The sequence below is a fragment of the Euwallacea fornicatus genome, chromosome 4 (genome assembly GCF_040115645.1).
Source record: "Euwallacea fornicatus isolate EFF26 chromosome 4, ASM4011564v1, whole genome shotgun sequence".
Classification (NCBI taxonomy): domain Eukaryota; kingdom Metazoa; phylum Arthropoda; class Insecta; order Coleoptera; family Curculionidae; genus Euwallacea; species Euwallacea fornicatus.
Window position 1 is genome coordinate 2,356,638 of NC_089544.1, and position 11,259 is coordinate 2,367,896.

General features: G+C 33.3%; 4 protein-coding genes across 4 annotated transcripts; 2 read left to right on the forward strand and 2 right to left on the reverse strand.

The window, feature by feature from the left end:
- The first annotated feature begins 80 nt into the window (after positions 1–80).
- Positions 81–4,577, forward strand: LOC136351005 (U3 small nucleolar RNA-associated protein 6 homolog). Its single transcript, XM_066303232.1, has 5 exons — positions 81–1,057; positions 1,615–2,449; positions 2,510–2,880; positions 3,215–3,463; positions 3,524–4,577. Exons 1-5 carry the CDS (start codon positions 966–968, stop codon positions 3,705–3,707), a joined length of 1,731 nt encoding a protein of 576 aa, XP_066159329.1. The 5' UTR covers positions 81–965; the 3' UTR covers positions 3,708–4,577.
- A 1,145-nt stretch (positions 4,578–5,722) lies between these two features.
- On the reverse strand, positions 5,723–7,286 carry LOC136351009 (piRNA biogenesis protein EXD1-like). The gene has a single exon (XM_066303238.1). It carries the CDS (start codon positions 6,970–6,972, stop codon positions 5,917–5,919), a length of 1,056 nt encoding a protein of 351 aa, XP_066159335.1. The 5' UTR covers positions 6,973–7,286; the 3' UTR covers positions 5,723–5,916.
- A 220-nt stretch (positions 7,287–7,506) lies between these two features.
- On the forward strand, positions 7,507–9,162 carry LOC136351010 (uncharacterized). The gene is made up of 3 exons (XM_066303239.1): positions 7,507–7,932; positions 8,509–8,958; positions 9,021–9,162. Exons 1-3 carry the CDS (start codon positions 7,639–7,641, stop codon positions 9,147–9,149), a joined length of 873 nt encoding a protein of 290 aa, XP_066159336.1. The 5' UTR covers positions 7,507–7,638; the 3' UTR covers positions 9,150–9,162.
- Positions 9,163–9,346: 184 nt separating this feature from the next.
- Positions 9,347–10,089, reverse strand: Sf3b5 (splicing factor 3b subunit 5). The gene is made up of 2 exons (XM_066303241.1): positions 9,669–10,089; positions 9,347–9,556 (listed from the first exon to the last, which is right to left on the reverse strand). Exon 1 carries the CDS (start codon positions 9,924–9,926, stop codon positions 9,669–9,671), a length of 258 nt encoding a protein of 85 aa, XP_066159338.1. The 5' UTR covers positions 9,927–10,089; the 3' UTR covers positions 9,347–9,556.
- Positions 10,090–11,259: the final 1,170 nt, after the last annotated feature.

An 11,259-nucleotide genomic window follows, 5' to 3' on the forward strand; every position in this document is an offset into this window, starting at 1 on the left:
GGTGCTAAAGATATTAATTATATTGATTAGACCATTATTTCACTTTGAAATATTACATTTCTTCACCCCCCAGCTAAAAGTAGGTAAAGTAAAGTAGTTAGATGTGAGAGAGACCTGTGATCCAGAGTGGCAACTCCTTTTAACCTTTTAATTATGATCCTGCTGATAAATAGTGTTTGAGAAAAACGCTTTAGAGTGTAATAACTTTAACTTATAACAACCAATAGATAAGTATTTTATTTCAAAACAAGTAGGCATATTGATAATTGCGTCTAAAATAACTTTATGATAAACTTGAAATTAGTACAGAAAATTGAAAATTTAATAATTCTTTAAATAATCTAAAATACCGGTAATTTTGTCTATTCTATATGTAAAATATTACAAACAACACACACAATAAAATTCTAATTTAGGAATTTTCAATTTCACGTATATCGGCAACGTTTCACTCGTTTTTTTAGGCGAGACCAGGAAAATGTCATTTTTACCATTTTTAGGCAAGCCCACATACATCGACGAGGAGCTTTCATTTCTTGCTTAATGTAGTACTGCCTTTAATGCGTTACTAAAGTATGTAATGACAACATCATTTGCTTTTATAAAAAAAAAACTTAATAGTTAGTAAGACAATATCATGGATGCCGATATTACCATAAAATTAAAAATTTTCGATTCGTTTCAAACTAGCTTGAACAAACTCAAAAGTCAATGTAAGTGTAGTTAGAGCAATCCTAGATTGCAGGGTGCAAAGCGTGCTGTCAAGTTAACGGATATATTATCCTTTTTTTTCAAATTTTTGTTTTGTGTGGCATTCAATTTCTAAATAATGTTTTGCTTTCGCTCGAATTTTATCGATTTTGTGCATAAATAAACTTTATAATTTATAATACCTTAATCGCGCAAAGCCTTCATCGTAAGCATTTTCAATTCAATAAAGTTAAATTTAAAACCTTTCTGTGAACATGGATGAAAACGTTCAATTCGGTCCGGAGCGCTGTGCCAAAGAAATCGCCAAATTAAAGGCTGATGGATTATTTTCGGACCAAGAAGTAAAGTGAGTATTATAAGTTTCCTTCAAGTTGGTGTCTAAACATTTTCTATATGAGAACACATGAAAATAATGTTGATGCATCCCTGAGATCCAACCAAAAGACATGTGAAATTTGAGAAGGGCTTGTAGTTCATAATGTTGGCTAAAGCCGTAAAAAAGTAGCCACAAGGGGGTCAATATTGAGAGGCACATTATATATTTCTTTGTGTCATGTTAGCGAGATTCTTTCTCTTAGGCTTGTTTCCAAAGAAAATAAGAATAATAATGAACAATCTGCCCAAAATTCAACATATAAAACATATAGTACATTTGTCAAATAACAAACTGTTATTCATTTAAAGATGTGGCGCTTTTTATGTCTGAACAATCAATGTATCATTTTCTTATTTTTATTTTAATTGGCCACTTAGTCTTACTAATATGTATATCTCCAATGGATTTTTCTATTTGTTATGATGGTGTAGTTTGGTGTGATATTGATATAATCTTGATTTACAAAAAAAGCCAAATATTCCAACAAACAGTTCAATTCTTATATTAACTAGTGCTCTATTTTCCAGAAATATACTGAATAAAGACCGTGAACTAGAAAACATCCTTTCTAGCGGCCATGAAACGTTGGACGACTATAAGTCAAGTATCGCCTTTATGGGCAGTATTATCACCTCAATCAGAAGGCGCAAGGGCAGGAAAGATTGCGAGTGGTTCTTCATAAGCCGAGTAGTGCAAACATACAAAAGAGCCATCAGACACTGGCCTACCGATTATCCATTTCATGTTAGATACTATAACTTTCTGAAGTTATTCCCTGAACTGAATAACTCAACTACCAATTTTATTAAAGAAATGATTGAAAGATTTATCTGCGACCCCAAAGTATTTAGATTAGCCGCTTCTTGGTATTTGCACATTAACAACGAAGTTGAAGCCAAGAAGATTCTTTGTATGGGCCAGAGCATGAATCCTGAAAATCTGGAAATATACCTCGATCTCTTGGAAATTGAACTGAATAGTAAAGATGAGAATGTGGACAGTAGACTTGCTTCATACATTGACTTTATTGTGGAGACAAAAGTACCACGAGCATTTGTAGAGCAAGTAATCACACTGATAGAACAAAAGTTAAATGATACACATAATGTTAATAGTGTGATTGAATATGGCTTGAGAAGACTGTTGGAGACTTATGCCAATGAAGGGGAAAGTTATGTATTTGCGGCATTCCGACCTTTGAACCGTAATTTTACTCCGAATATGACCGAAATACAAAAGATGATTTACTTGTTCAGAACAGGCATAAAGTGTACGCCCGAGAATAAAAAATCTGAAATTGCAAATAATTACATACATTTTATTTCTAAGTTGATTAAAGACAAGGGGGAAAACCCTCAACTAGTAAGTTTCTATAACAATCGATAATTTTAGAACCGATTTAATATGGACGGTGTTTTCCAGAAATCTCTACTGTTGCTTGCCATGGAAGAAGTTCGTAAGGCAAATGTGAAATTATGCATCAACCACTATGTAAAATGGGTCGAATGTTCTATTGACGATCCTTCCGTTGGCCTGAAGAAGGTGGAGGAAGGCCTGGATGACTATAAAGACTCTGAATCTGTATGGGGGTTGTACATTAAGTTTTTATTGATGCTCGACCGGGTAAATGAAGCGTATGAAAAACTACATGTGGCCACTAATAGGCTAAAAAGCAAAGCTGTAAAAGTATGGGATATTTTTCTCAGTGGAGTGCTGGCTTCGAGCCTTGATGAAAAATCTATGAAGGAGTTTTTTGAAGCGGGGCTTCGTGTGATGTTCCCTGAAATTGTTATGTGAGTAGTTCTTTTCAATGGAGTTTTATTATGCTTGAAGTGGATGAAAGGTCACCAAATAGGTTACTCTATCCTCAAAATTTTCCAGGAGATTCGTCAAAATATCCATACTACAATACGAAAATATAAAAAAATGCACAAGATAGCCAGAATTTCCATGGATTAACATGAAATAATATTTAATTTCAATTTTACAAGAAGAGTAATTTCAAAGAACCAAGAAATTGCCAGTAATTAGAAGTGAATCTTTCCCCATCTACCGTGACTTCGCTTCCACTCTAAGTTCTAAAAATAGTTAAAAATAAGCGGATTAGTAAACATTGTAGATTTACAGCCTGGTAAAAACACGTTACTTCTCATGGGCATCATCCCGTGCACAAATCGAAGACGTTTGCTGCTTGTACCGTCGCCTCGCCCGCGAACCACCGTATTGTCGCGAATTGCACGAAGAAGCTTTCCTGATGGAGCGTATGCATTGCGGCCCTAACGGAAGATCTGCGTTCTTGCAGGAAGTGACGCAGTTTTGGAAAGATCAATTCGTCGACGGATCTATTTGTCCCGATACCGCAGAGTCGCCGAAAAAGTAAAATCGTATAGTGACCAGTGACGACATTCGCTTTGACTATGATTTTACTACTTCTAGAGACAGGGAAAAACTTCTCGAGGCCTGCTCATGTATCCTGAATAGTACTAATCAGTCGCACGATGTACAAGTTAATAAATCGTGGTATGGCGATCTTGCTCCCAGTGAATCCATATTCGAAGAAGATCGAATGCATGAGGAGCAAAAACAACTTCTCCTTTCACAGAAGTCGATAAATTCATGATTTGTTGACCCCCGTTGCTTCAGATATACGTCTGGTGTTAGTCTCCAGACCTTCCAGTAATCGGACGAAAGATTGCCTCTACTTGATCTTCAGTTAGAATTTGTTATGTTTCATTTGAAACTTCGTTCGATAATCTGCTTGCCTCTATTACTAGGATAAAAAACCAGGTATGTTTAAGCAGCATGACGATTTCACAAATTTGTTTGCGCAAAAGTAAAAATCACATTTTTTATCTCAGTAACAGTTAATAAATTGATGGTATTCATAAATCCTTACAAGTGCATTGAAAAACTTAATCGAAAATATGTCAAAAACGTTTAGAGATGCGAGTTTTTATGCAGAATTGGTTTTTAAAATGGAAATGTTAACAATATCAGAATTTCGAAAAATACTTAAGTTATAGACATATGTCAAATGAAAACATGCACCTTTTGTATAAGGTAAGTTAAGATGATTCGCTCAATTTTTCACCCAATAGTACTCGACACTCAATTGTACCATTGTCCCTATGGTATCTTGTATGTATCCGTCCACAATCAACGTATCTGTGGATTGAAGTAAAACCCATATCCACTACAGTTTTTGACGACAGTTATGAGGGTTCAATCCCTAAACCAGATAAAGAATTGTTAAAAATTAAAATAATAGAAATGGACTGTAACTTCACTGGTCTTTTGCTTGCCGTTTCCGTTTCTTAGTTTTGCTTTTTTTTAAGTGGGTTCGAATCGTAAAGAAAAATGAACCAAAAACTCTCACGGAATATTTCATGTATTTACACAGTATATAAATTAAAAAGGAAGCTAAAACGTCATTCTAGTTTAATATTAAAGGATGTTTTCGGAATATTCAATAAATAATTATCTATATAAAGTCAACTTTTCTTTCCCACTAAAAAGGCAACCTAATTTTGTGTTCAATTAGCGCTAAATTAATATTAGTATGGTAAAATAGAAGTTAAATATACTGGAATAACGCAGACAATTTCATTCCCCGTGAATATCATCTCTATGATAAATAAGTATCCACAGTCAATTAAACAGAACTGGAAAAAATAGCCCCTTGTTATAAAGGAATCGGTGGTGTACTTAAGACCTACGTCTTATAAGAACCAAGTCAACGTGGCAACTGCACTATTCCCTATACCTTTGTTGTTTCTGTGTGACGTCAGCCACTCAGCTGGTACCCTTCGTATCGATTAGTGCCTTGTTGTCGACCTTTTCACGCTTTTGCTCGCTTTCATCGATATGCTTTAGAACGTGAATGATCACTTTTTGCCAATAAACCTTAAATATAGTTACATAGGAAGGTTTAGTATTTTTTCATAAAACAGCGTTTCAATGCAGTAAAACCATCAGTCGCTCCTCACCTTCAGTGGAGGTAAGTGGTACGACCACTCTCTTAAAATCGCAAATCGCGTTGTGTTAATACGCACTATAATAACTATATGTTGAAACAAGTAGTTATTTTTTGAAATAAATTTTGATTTTGATTGAGATTTTTAATAAATTTATTTTGTTAAAGTTAAAATATATGATAATATCGACGTTTTAAAAACGGTTCCAAATAATTTTTGGTTGGAAATTATAAATATTTCTTTGATTAACGTTTAAATACACTCTCAAAGTCTGTATACAGGTAATATAGCCGCTATTATGTACAAATGTAAAAAAAATATGGCGTACCCTTTTTGTTAAACTAATTTTCCTATTAGGTTAGTCGCTATTTGTGACCATTTGTCTTAGATAACCTATTTTAAATCCGAATTCTACGTTAGTTTTTTTGCAAAAGTAATGTTTTATTTATCTCTATGGCCAAAAAGATTTCACCAAACAAATCTGCGTGCAAGAAGACATTTTAAGGTACCTACTTTATACTCGAGACGCCGAGTAGCTACTTTACAGTGGGTATTAGAGGAACGGCACTATATTTCTCAAGAAATGATCAGACCACCTGATTGGATCACTGCATTATCATGTCAATTTGTTGGTAAATAGAAGAGGAAATGATACTGAATATTAACTATTGGTGATACAATTCATGTTTTATTTAAAACTTGAGAAATGCAACAACTACAGGAAGAGTCCAAGATATTTGGCTTATAATAAAACATGTTGGATGCAAGGTTTCTTAATTTAACCTGCTTTAATGTAATTAAATGATTATTTTAGTGGTAACCATGAATCAACCTTATTTGGGAAAACGAAGATTTTTAACCTTTGGTTCCGTTTTTTGAAGGCTCATTAATATTCAAATTATTTAAGTTTGGAATCAAATTTTGAATTTCCTTTACAACTTCCTTATTATTGTTATTATAATTTAAAAACTCAAAATTATCCATGTCATAGACGCAATCATGAACTTTTGTGATTGTATTAAAAACATCCTTCAGTAAGAGTTTATGAAAGTGATTTTTTAGTACAATAAGATATGTAGCTATTTGGGAAGCATACAATTTAAATTTCTCAGTCAATGGGCGTTCATTCCAGCTTTTACATGATACATTTAAAGCATGGTCTAACAATGATTTAGGAAAATTGAGGTAATGTGAAAGGCATTCTGAGATATCTCTTCCAACCATTGGGGAAATGCCAGTTGCCTCCTTTTGCAACATGAGATCCACGATTTGAGTATCAAAAGTATTTTGCACATACACATTATATTCTCTATAAAGAGTGTCTATGAGTCCTGCACTCTTATGTATGACTTTACAAATGTATTCAGACTCAAAAATGTCTTTCAGTTCTTTGTACAGTTCTCGTTTAGTAATGTTAGTCAAGTCAAATATATACACTTGTTTCCAAGTACACATTACCAGGAGGTTTATAATACTTGACCTGTGATTCTCCATTCCAAGGCAAACAACACCAATGGTCTCACTGTCACTTAATACTTGCACTGCATCAAAGTATCTTTTGTCAGCAGTTTGTATGTAGATGTAACTTTTAGACATTTCTTTCAGACGAAAATACTCTTCTTCACATATTTTGATCATTGTGCATAATTCACTATTGGTTGTGGAACTTTCATCTTCATTTACAGTCTCTTTTGCAGAAGGTGGTTTTAGTTTACGGATATTTGCTATTTCATTTCTGTAAAAATCATATACACCCCCAAGTTTGTTATTATTGTTGTGCTGAATAACATCAGTGAGAGATATGCGATCCTTTCCACCATCTGCATATATTCCATTAAAAATGTCTGAGGATGTTAGTTCTAATATCAGGCGATCACCGATCTTAAAAATTTTGTTGTAGTCACCGGCCATTCTAAATATCACAGTAGGGGATCCGAATATTTAATATTAACCCGTGTAAGAAATAATTTCTATTATTTGTGGGAAATCCTCTTATCTGAATTAGAGCCTCTATTTATAGATATTATCTTGAGCTTAGATATATAAGATATGGTATACAGATGTTCCGTTCATTATCTTCGTTTTTAAAAATTACAAAATTCAGTTATTCAAATAAAAACTCAAGTCAGTTATAAACCGGACATAACCAAACAAATAATTCGAAACAATTTTCCTCTTTATCTGTTATAGCTTTCGCCTTCAGAAGGGGCAATTTGCCACTATATCCTGTAAGGGTTTTCTTTTCGCATATGATTCTGGTTGCTTTTAACAAATATTTAACACGAAACTTTGCAATGATTCAAATTAATTTTGAGTAGTGGCCTTATTAAGTCTTGTTAAATTCTATTATCTATCTTTGTTCATTCCTACTAATTATTCAGAGAATAGAACTGGTAGTGCAAGAACCTCTACCGATCATGAATAATTCTGTGGTTAAATGTCAATGCATTATGTCAATTTTCATTGCCAACTGTCATAATCAAATGTGATAATGCTTAAAAACAAAACGATTTCAATTTGAATTATTTGTCGTATTAAAACTATAAATTGTTGCTGACACGCAGAGTTAAATGAAATATGGATGTGGAAGACTTGGTGTCCTTTATGATGTCCTTTGTACAAAAGCACAACTGCCCCTTAGTCCACGGTATATGTTCAGAAGATTCTTATGCCATTTTCAATGTGAACAACAGATGGTTTCTAATGTCTTGGGCCCTAAATCTGTTAAATGCACAATATTTCGAACCGCTTCTTAAAAACCAAGATGAATCCAGCAAATTATTGATTGCTGATGTACTTTCATGTTATGGTTTTTGCAACAAAGAAGATGGATGGCTGTTTATGAATGGTAAATTGCTCCCAGAAAAAGAGGTACAAACTAATTCCTGCTACTTAAAATTTCTATACCACATTTTATTTCTGATACAAAGACATCCTATTGATTCCTCTTTCAAATGTGATAGTATGTTGTAAATATGGGGAATTAAGTATTTCACTAAAGCTCAAATTGTTTTGAGACATTTCTGGTCTGAGGAGGTACAGTGTTGTGCTGAGTTTATACAGTGCATAACACCTGAATTAATGTATCACATGTTAATATCTAAAAACACAAAGCATTGTCATTAAAGGATTTTTAGAGATGTCAGTAATCATAATTTTTGCCCCTTTGTATTGCTACAGATGCAAAAGTCAATTCATAACAAAAGGCCTTTTTGGAAATAATGAATTAAATTTATTGGTCCCAACAGCAGCCAGTGTTAGATTGGAATCAGTCTAATTTAGATTATCCTTTCCAAAAAGGCATCTTTATATTTTAGGATGTTTCATCTAGTTAATATTTATTGAAGGGAGAAAAGACAGTGATAATATGTTCAATGCTCATTTCAAGTGCTATACTATTAGGTACTACTTATTTTATAAAAGTACCTACCTAACGTTTCCTTTTAGATCTATATTGCATATAACCTATTCAATTTTATTGAAAAGCTTGAAACTTTTGACATAGAAAGTAGTAAAGAAACCCATTCAAATGTTGAAATAGAAGATCAGCAAGAGTCAGAAACCTTAAAGATGAATTTATTTCCTCTCTATGCTAAAATTAAACCATTGTCAATTGAGGAGAAGAAGTTGAAATTGGAAGAAGTACAAAGTAAATTGGAAGCAAAAAATAAATCAAATGTGGATAACAGGGTAGAAGAAAATGTAAAGTTATGTAACTCCAAAAAGGTGCAAGAAATTATTGGAAACACTAATAAGCATTTGAATGACTTCAAAGAAATTAGCCAGGAAATAGTTAGAAATGATAAAATCTCAATAGCTAGGGCACAATATGTGTTTCATTCTCAATTTGGGGATGTGTTAAACAAGTCTGATGAATGTTTAAATATTTTAACACAGGTTAGTAAAATAATTCTTAATAATAAAAAGCTAGTTTAGTAACTATTTTAATTGTATTTTAGTACACTGAAGATCTTAAGGTTATAGATGAATTTGAAGCAGAGGTGGTAGCTGTAAATGCATTAAATACTGACATATCTTCCCTGATTGACTCTTTAGCAATGTTATCAGATACAGTTATAGAGAAATAATGGTTTTGTTATACAGATGCAGTTATTACATTGTTGTCCATTTATATTACCTCAACATAGTGATGTTTGGAACCTGACAATTCAATTTCTTGTGAGCATCATTTTGAATTTTTTACATTTTTGTCAATGTTTTATATGAGCAGAGAGCAGGAATTTGCCTGGATTTATTTAATTTCCACAGCAATTAAAACAATGAATATTGGAATCATTTTATACAATCTTTTTTACAGTACGAATCAGTATGTTAATACACTGAGAAATTGTAAATATCAAATTATAATTGTATTTATAATAAATTAAAAATATGAACTTGCAAATTAAAAAATCCTGCCCTTGAATTTGCTTAGTGAATAATGGATTGCAGTAGTTCTAACATCAAACATCTGAATTCAATGTCAAACATCCAACTATAAAAAAAGAAAATACCATTGAGATCCTTCCCGTTTTGGTTTAATATTGAAACCCAACTATTATTTGTCAAACAATGTTGACTTAAAATAGTAGCTATTCGTTATTTACCTAATCATCAGGTTTGTCAGGAGGGGGTCCACAGGGTTGCAGCATCTTCTCCATGAGGTTGAACCGAACTCTAGCTTTTGCTTCATTCTCAGCTATGGCAAAGTGGCTGAGCAGATCAGGGTGGCCCAAATAACTGCAATAGCTGTCCCGATGCTGGTTTAACAGCCAATCGAATTTGGTGGTATCTGCGTGTCCCGTTCCGATGTATTTGGACTGCAGATGTTCCAACTGACTGTGGATGTTGTACCGGTCTCCCATCGTATAATGAGGCCTTGTGGAGCAATCTTATTATTTAGGAAAAAACTGGAATTTTGGTAAGAAAGTTTTGACTAAAAGTCTTTGAGAAGTAGTATGAAAAATTACATATAAACGAAATTCTAAACTAACAATTATAAACCTAGCCCAAAGTTTTAGGTTAGGTTTCCAGTTATGACTATGACATAGTTAAGTCCATCGTTTGTATCTCTAATGTGATTTACGGCAACGTCGCGTGTAGTGCCATTAATCGTTCGCAAAGGCTTTATAATTATGAGATCATTGCAAACTAAATGTAAACTAAAATTGTTGATAAATTTATCAATGATATAACAAATTAGTTTCCTGTACGTGTCTCCTCTTTTTGCATATATTTAGAAAAACAGATAAATGTCAAAAGCAAATTTTCAAAGAAAACAATATCAATTTAATGAGTGGAAAACAAATACAAGCTAACGAAAATTTTACAAGGTATTTCTTACTGCAGATTAGATGTTTTTGAGCCCGAAATTTCTTTTGACACAGGCGGAGCTTTTAAAAAATTCTTGAAAAATAACTTTGATGGACTGTTTACAACATATTAAGTCCCCTAAAAGTGGAAACATTTTCCTGATATTAAATCAATTCCGTAACTCTCACCGTTTTTGAGATAACAATAGTGTTGGCACACCTAAATAAGACACCCAGGAAGCTTGGGCTCCACGTAGCAAAACCGCAGGCACCTAAAGCCATGGCGTATGATTCAACAACTCGACCTTACTCTCTCTTTGTTGCGGAGAATCAAGCTTTGTTTTTCAAGATTGTGGGTCATTGATATATTTAGAAGATCGCAGACCGATGGTCATCGCTAAATACTGCCAATTTCAAATTTCTCGAATAAATATTATGAGATATCGTAGGTACCGTAGTATAATATAGTTTACGAACACCTTTAATTACTTCCTTTTTGGGAAATTAATTGTTGTGCCGAAAGTTGCAACTATTAGTACTCATTATGTATTAGATACTTTGAAAAGTCTAAATGGTGTCCAATAATGATCTCACGTGACTATTGCTAATGCAGCTATCCAAATGTATGAAATTGCAGGATTTACGGTTACATGGGTTTTGCAACCCATCATTAGAGAAATCCATCATTACATTGTATGTATGTGTTTTTCCTTATCAGGGTACTTCGGGTCAGCCGCTCTCTGTTATTATACGGAATTTATGTGTATACAATAGTATACCACATTTTATGCGTATACTTATGTACAACGCATATAACTAACATTGGACCCAGGCCCACTCTCCATTTCCATTCACCAAACACCAGTGTTTTAAAACAAATATCCTA

Excerpts from the sequence above, each read along its gene's own strand:
- LOC136351010 (XM_066303239.1), top strand. The coding sequence starts at position 7,639 with ATGGATGTGGAAGACTTGGTGTCCTTTATGATGTCCTTTGTACAAAAG. Across the intron at positions 7,933-8,508 it reads AATTGCTCCCAGAAAAAGAG|ATCTATATTGCATATAACCT; the intron begins GTACAAACTAAT and ends GTTTCCTTTTAG. Across the intron at positions 8,959-9,020 it reads GTTTAAATATTTTAACACAG|TACACTGAAGATCTTAAGGT; the intron begins GTTAGTAAAATA and ends ATTGTATTTTAG.
- LOC136351005 (XM_066303232.1), top strand. The coding sequence starts at position 966 with ATGGATGAAAACGTTCAATTCGGTCCGGAGCGCTGTGCCAAAGAAATC. Across the intron at positions 1,058-1,614 it reads TTTTCGGACCAAGAAGTAAA|AAATATACTGAATAAAGACC; the intron begins GTGAGTATTATA and ends TCTATTTTCCAG. Across the intron at positions 2,450-2,509 it reads AGGGGGAAAACCCTCAACTA|AAATCTCTACTGTTGCTTGC; the intron begins GTAAGTTTCTAT and ends GGTGTTTTCCAG.
- LOC136351009 (XM_066303238.1), bottom strand. The coding sequence starts at position 6,972 with ATGGCCGGTGACTACAACAAAATTTTTAAGATCGGTGATCGCCTGATA.
- Sf3b5 (XM_066303241.1), bottom strand. The coding sequence starts at position 9,926 with ATGGGAGACCGGTACAACATCCACAGTCAGTTGGAACATCTGCAGTCC.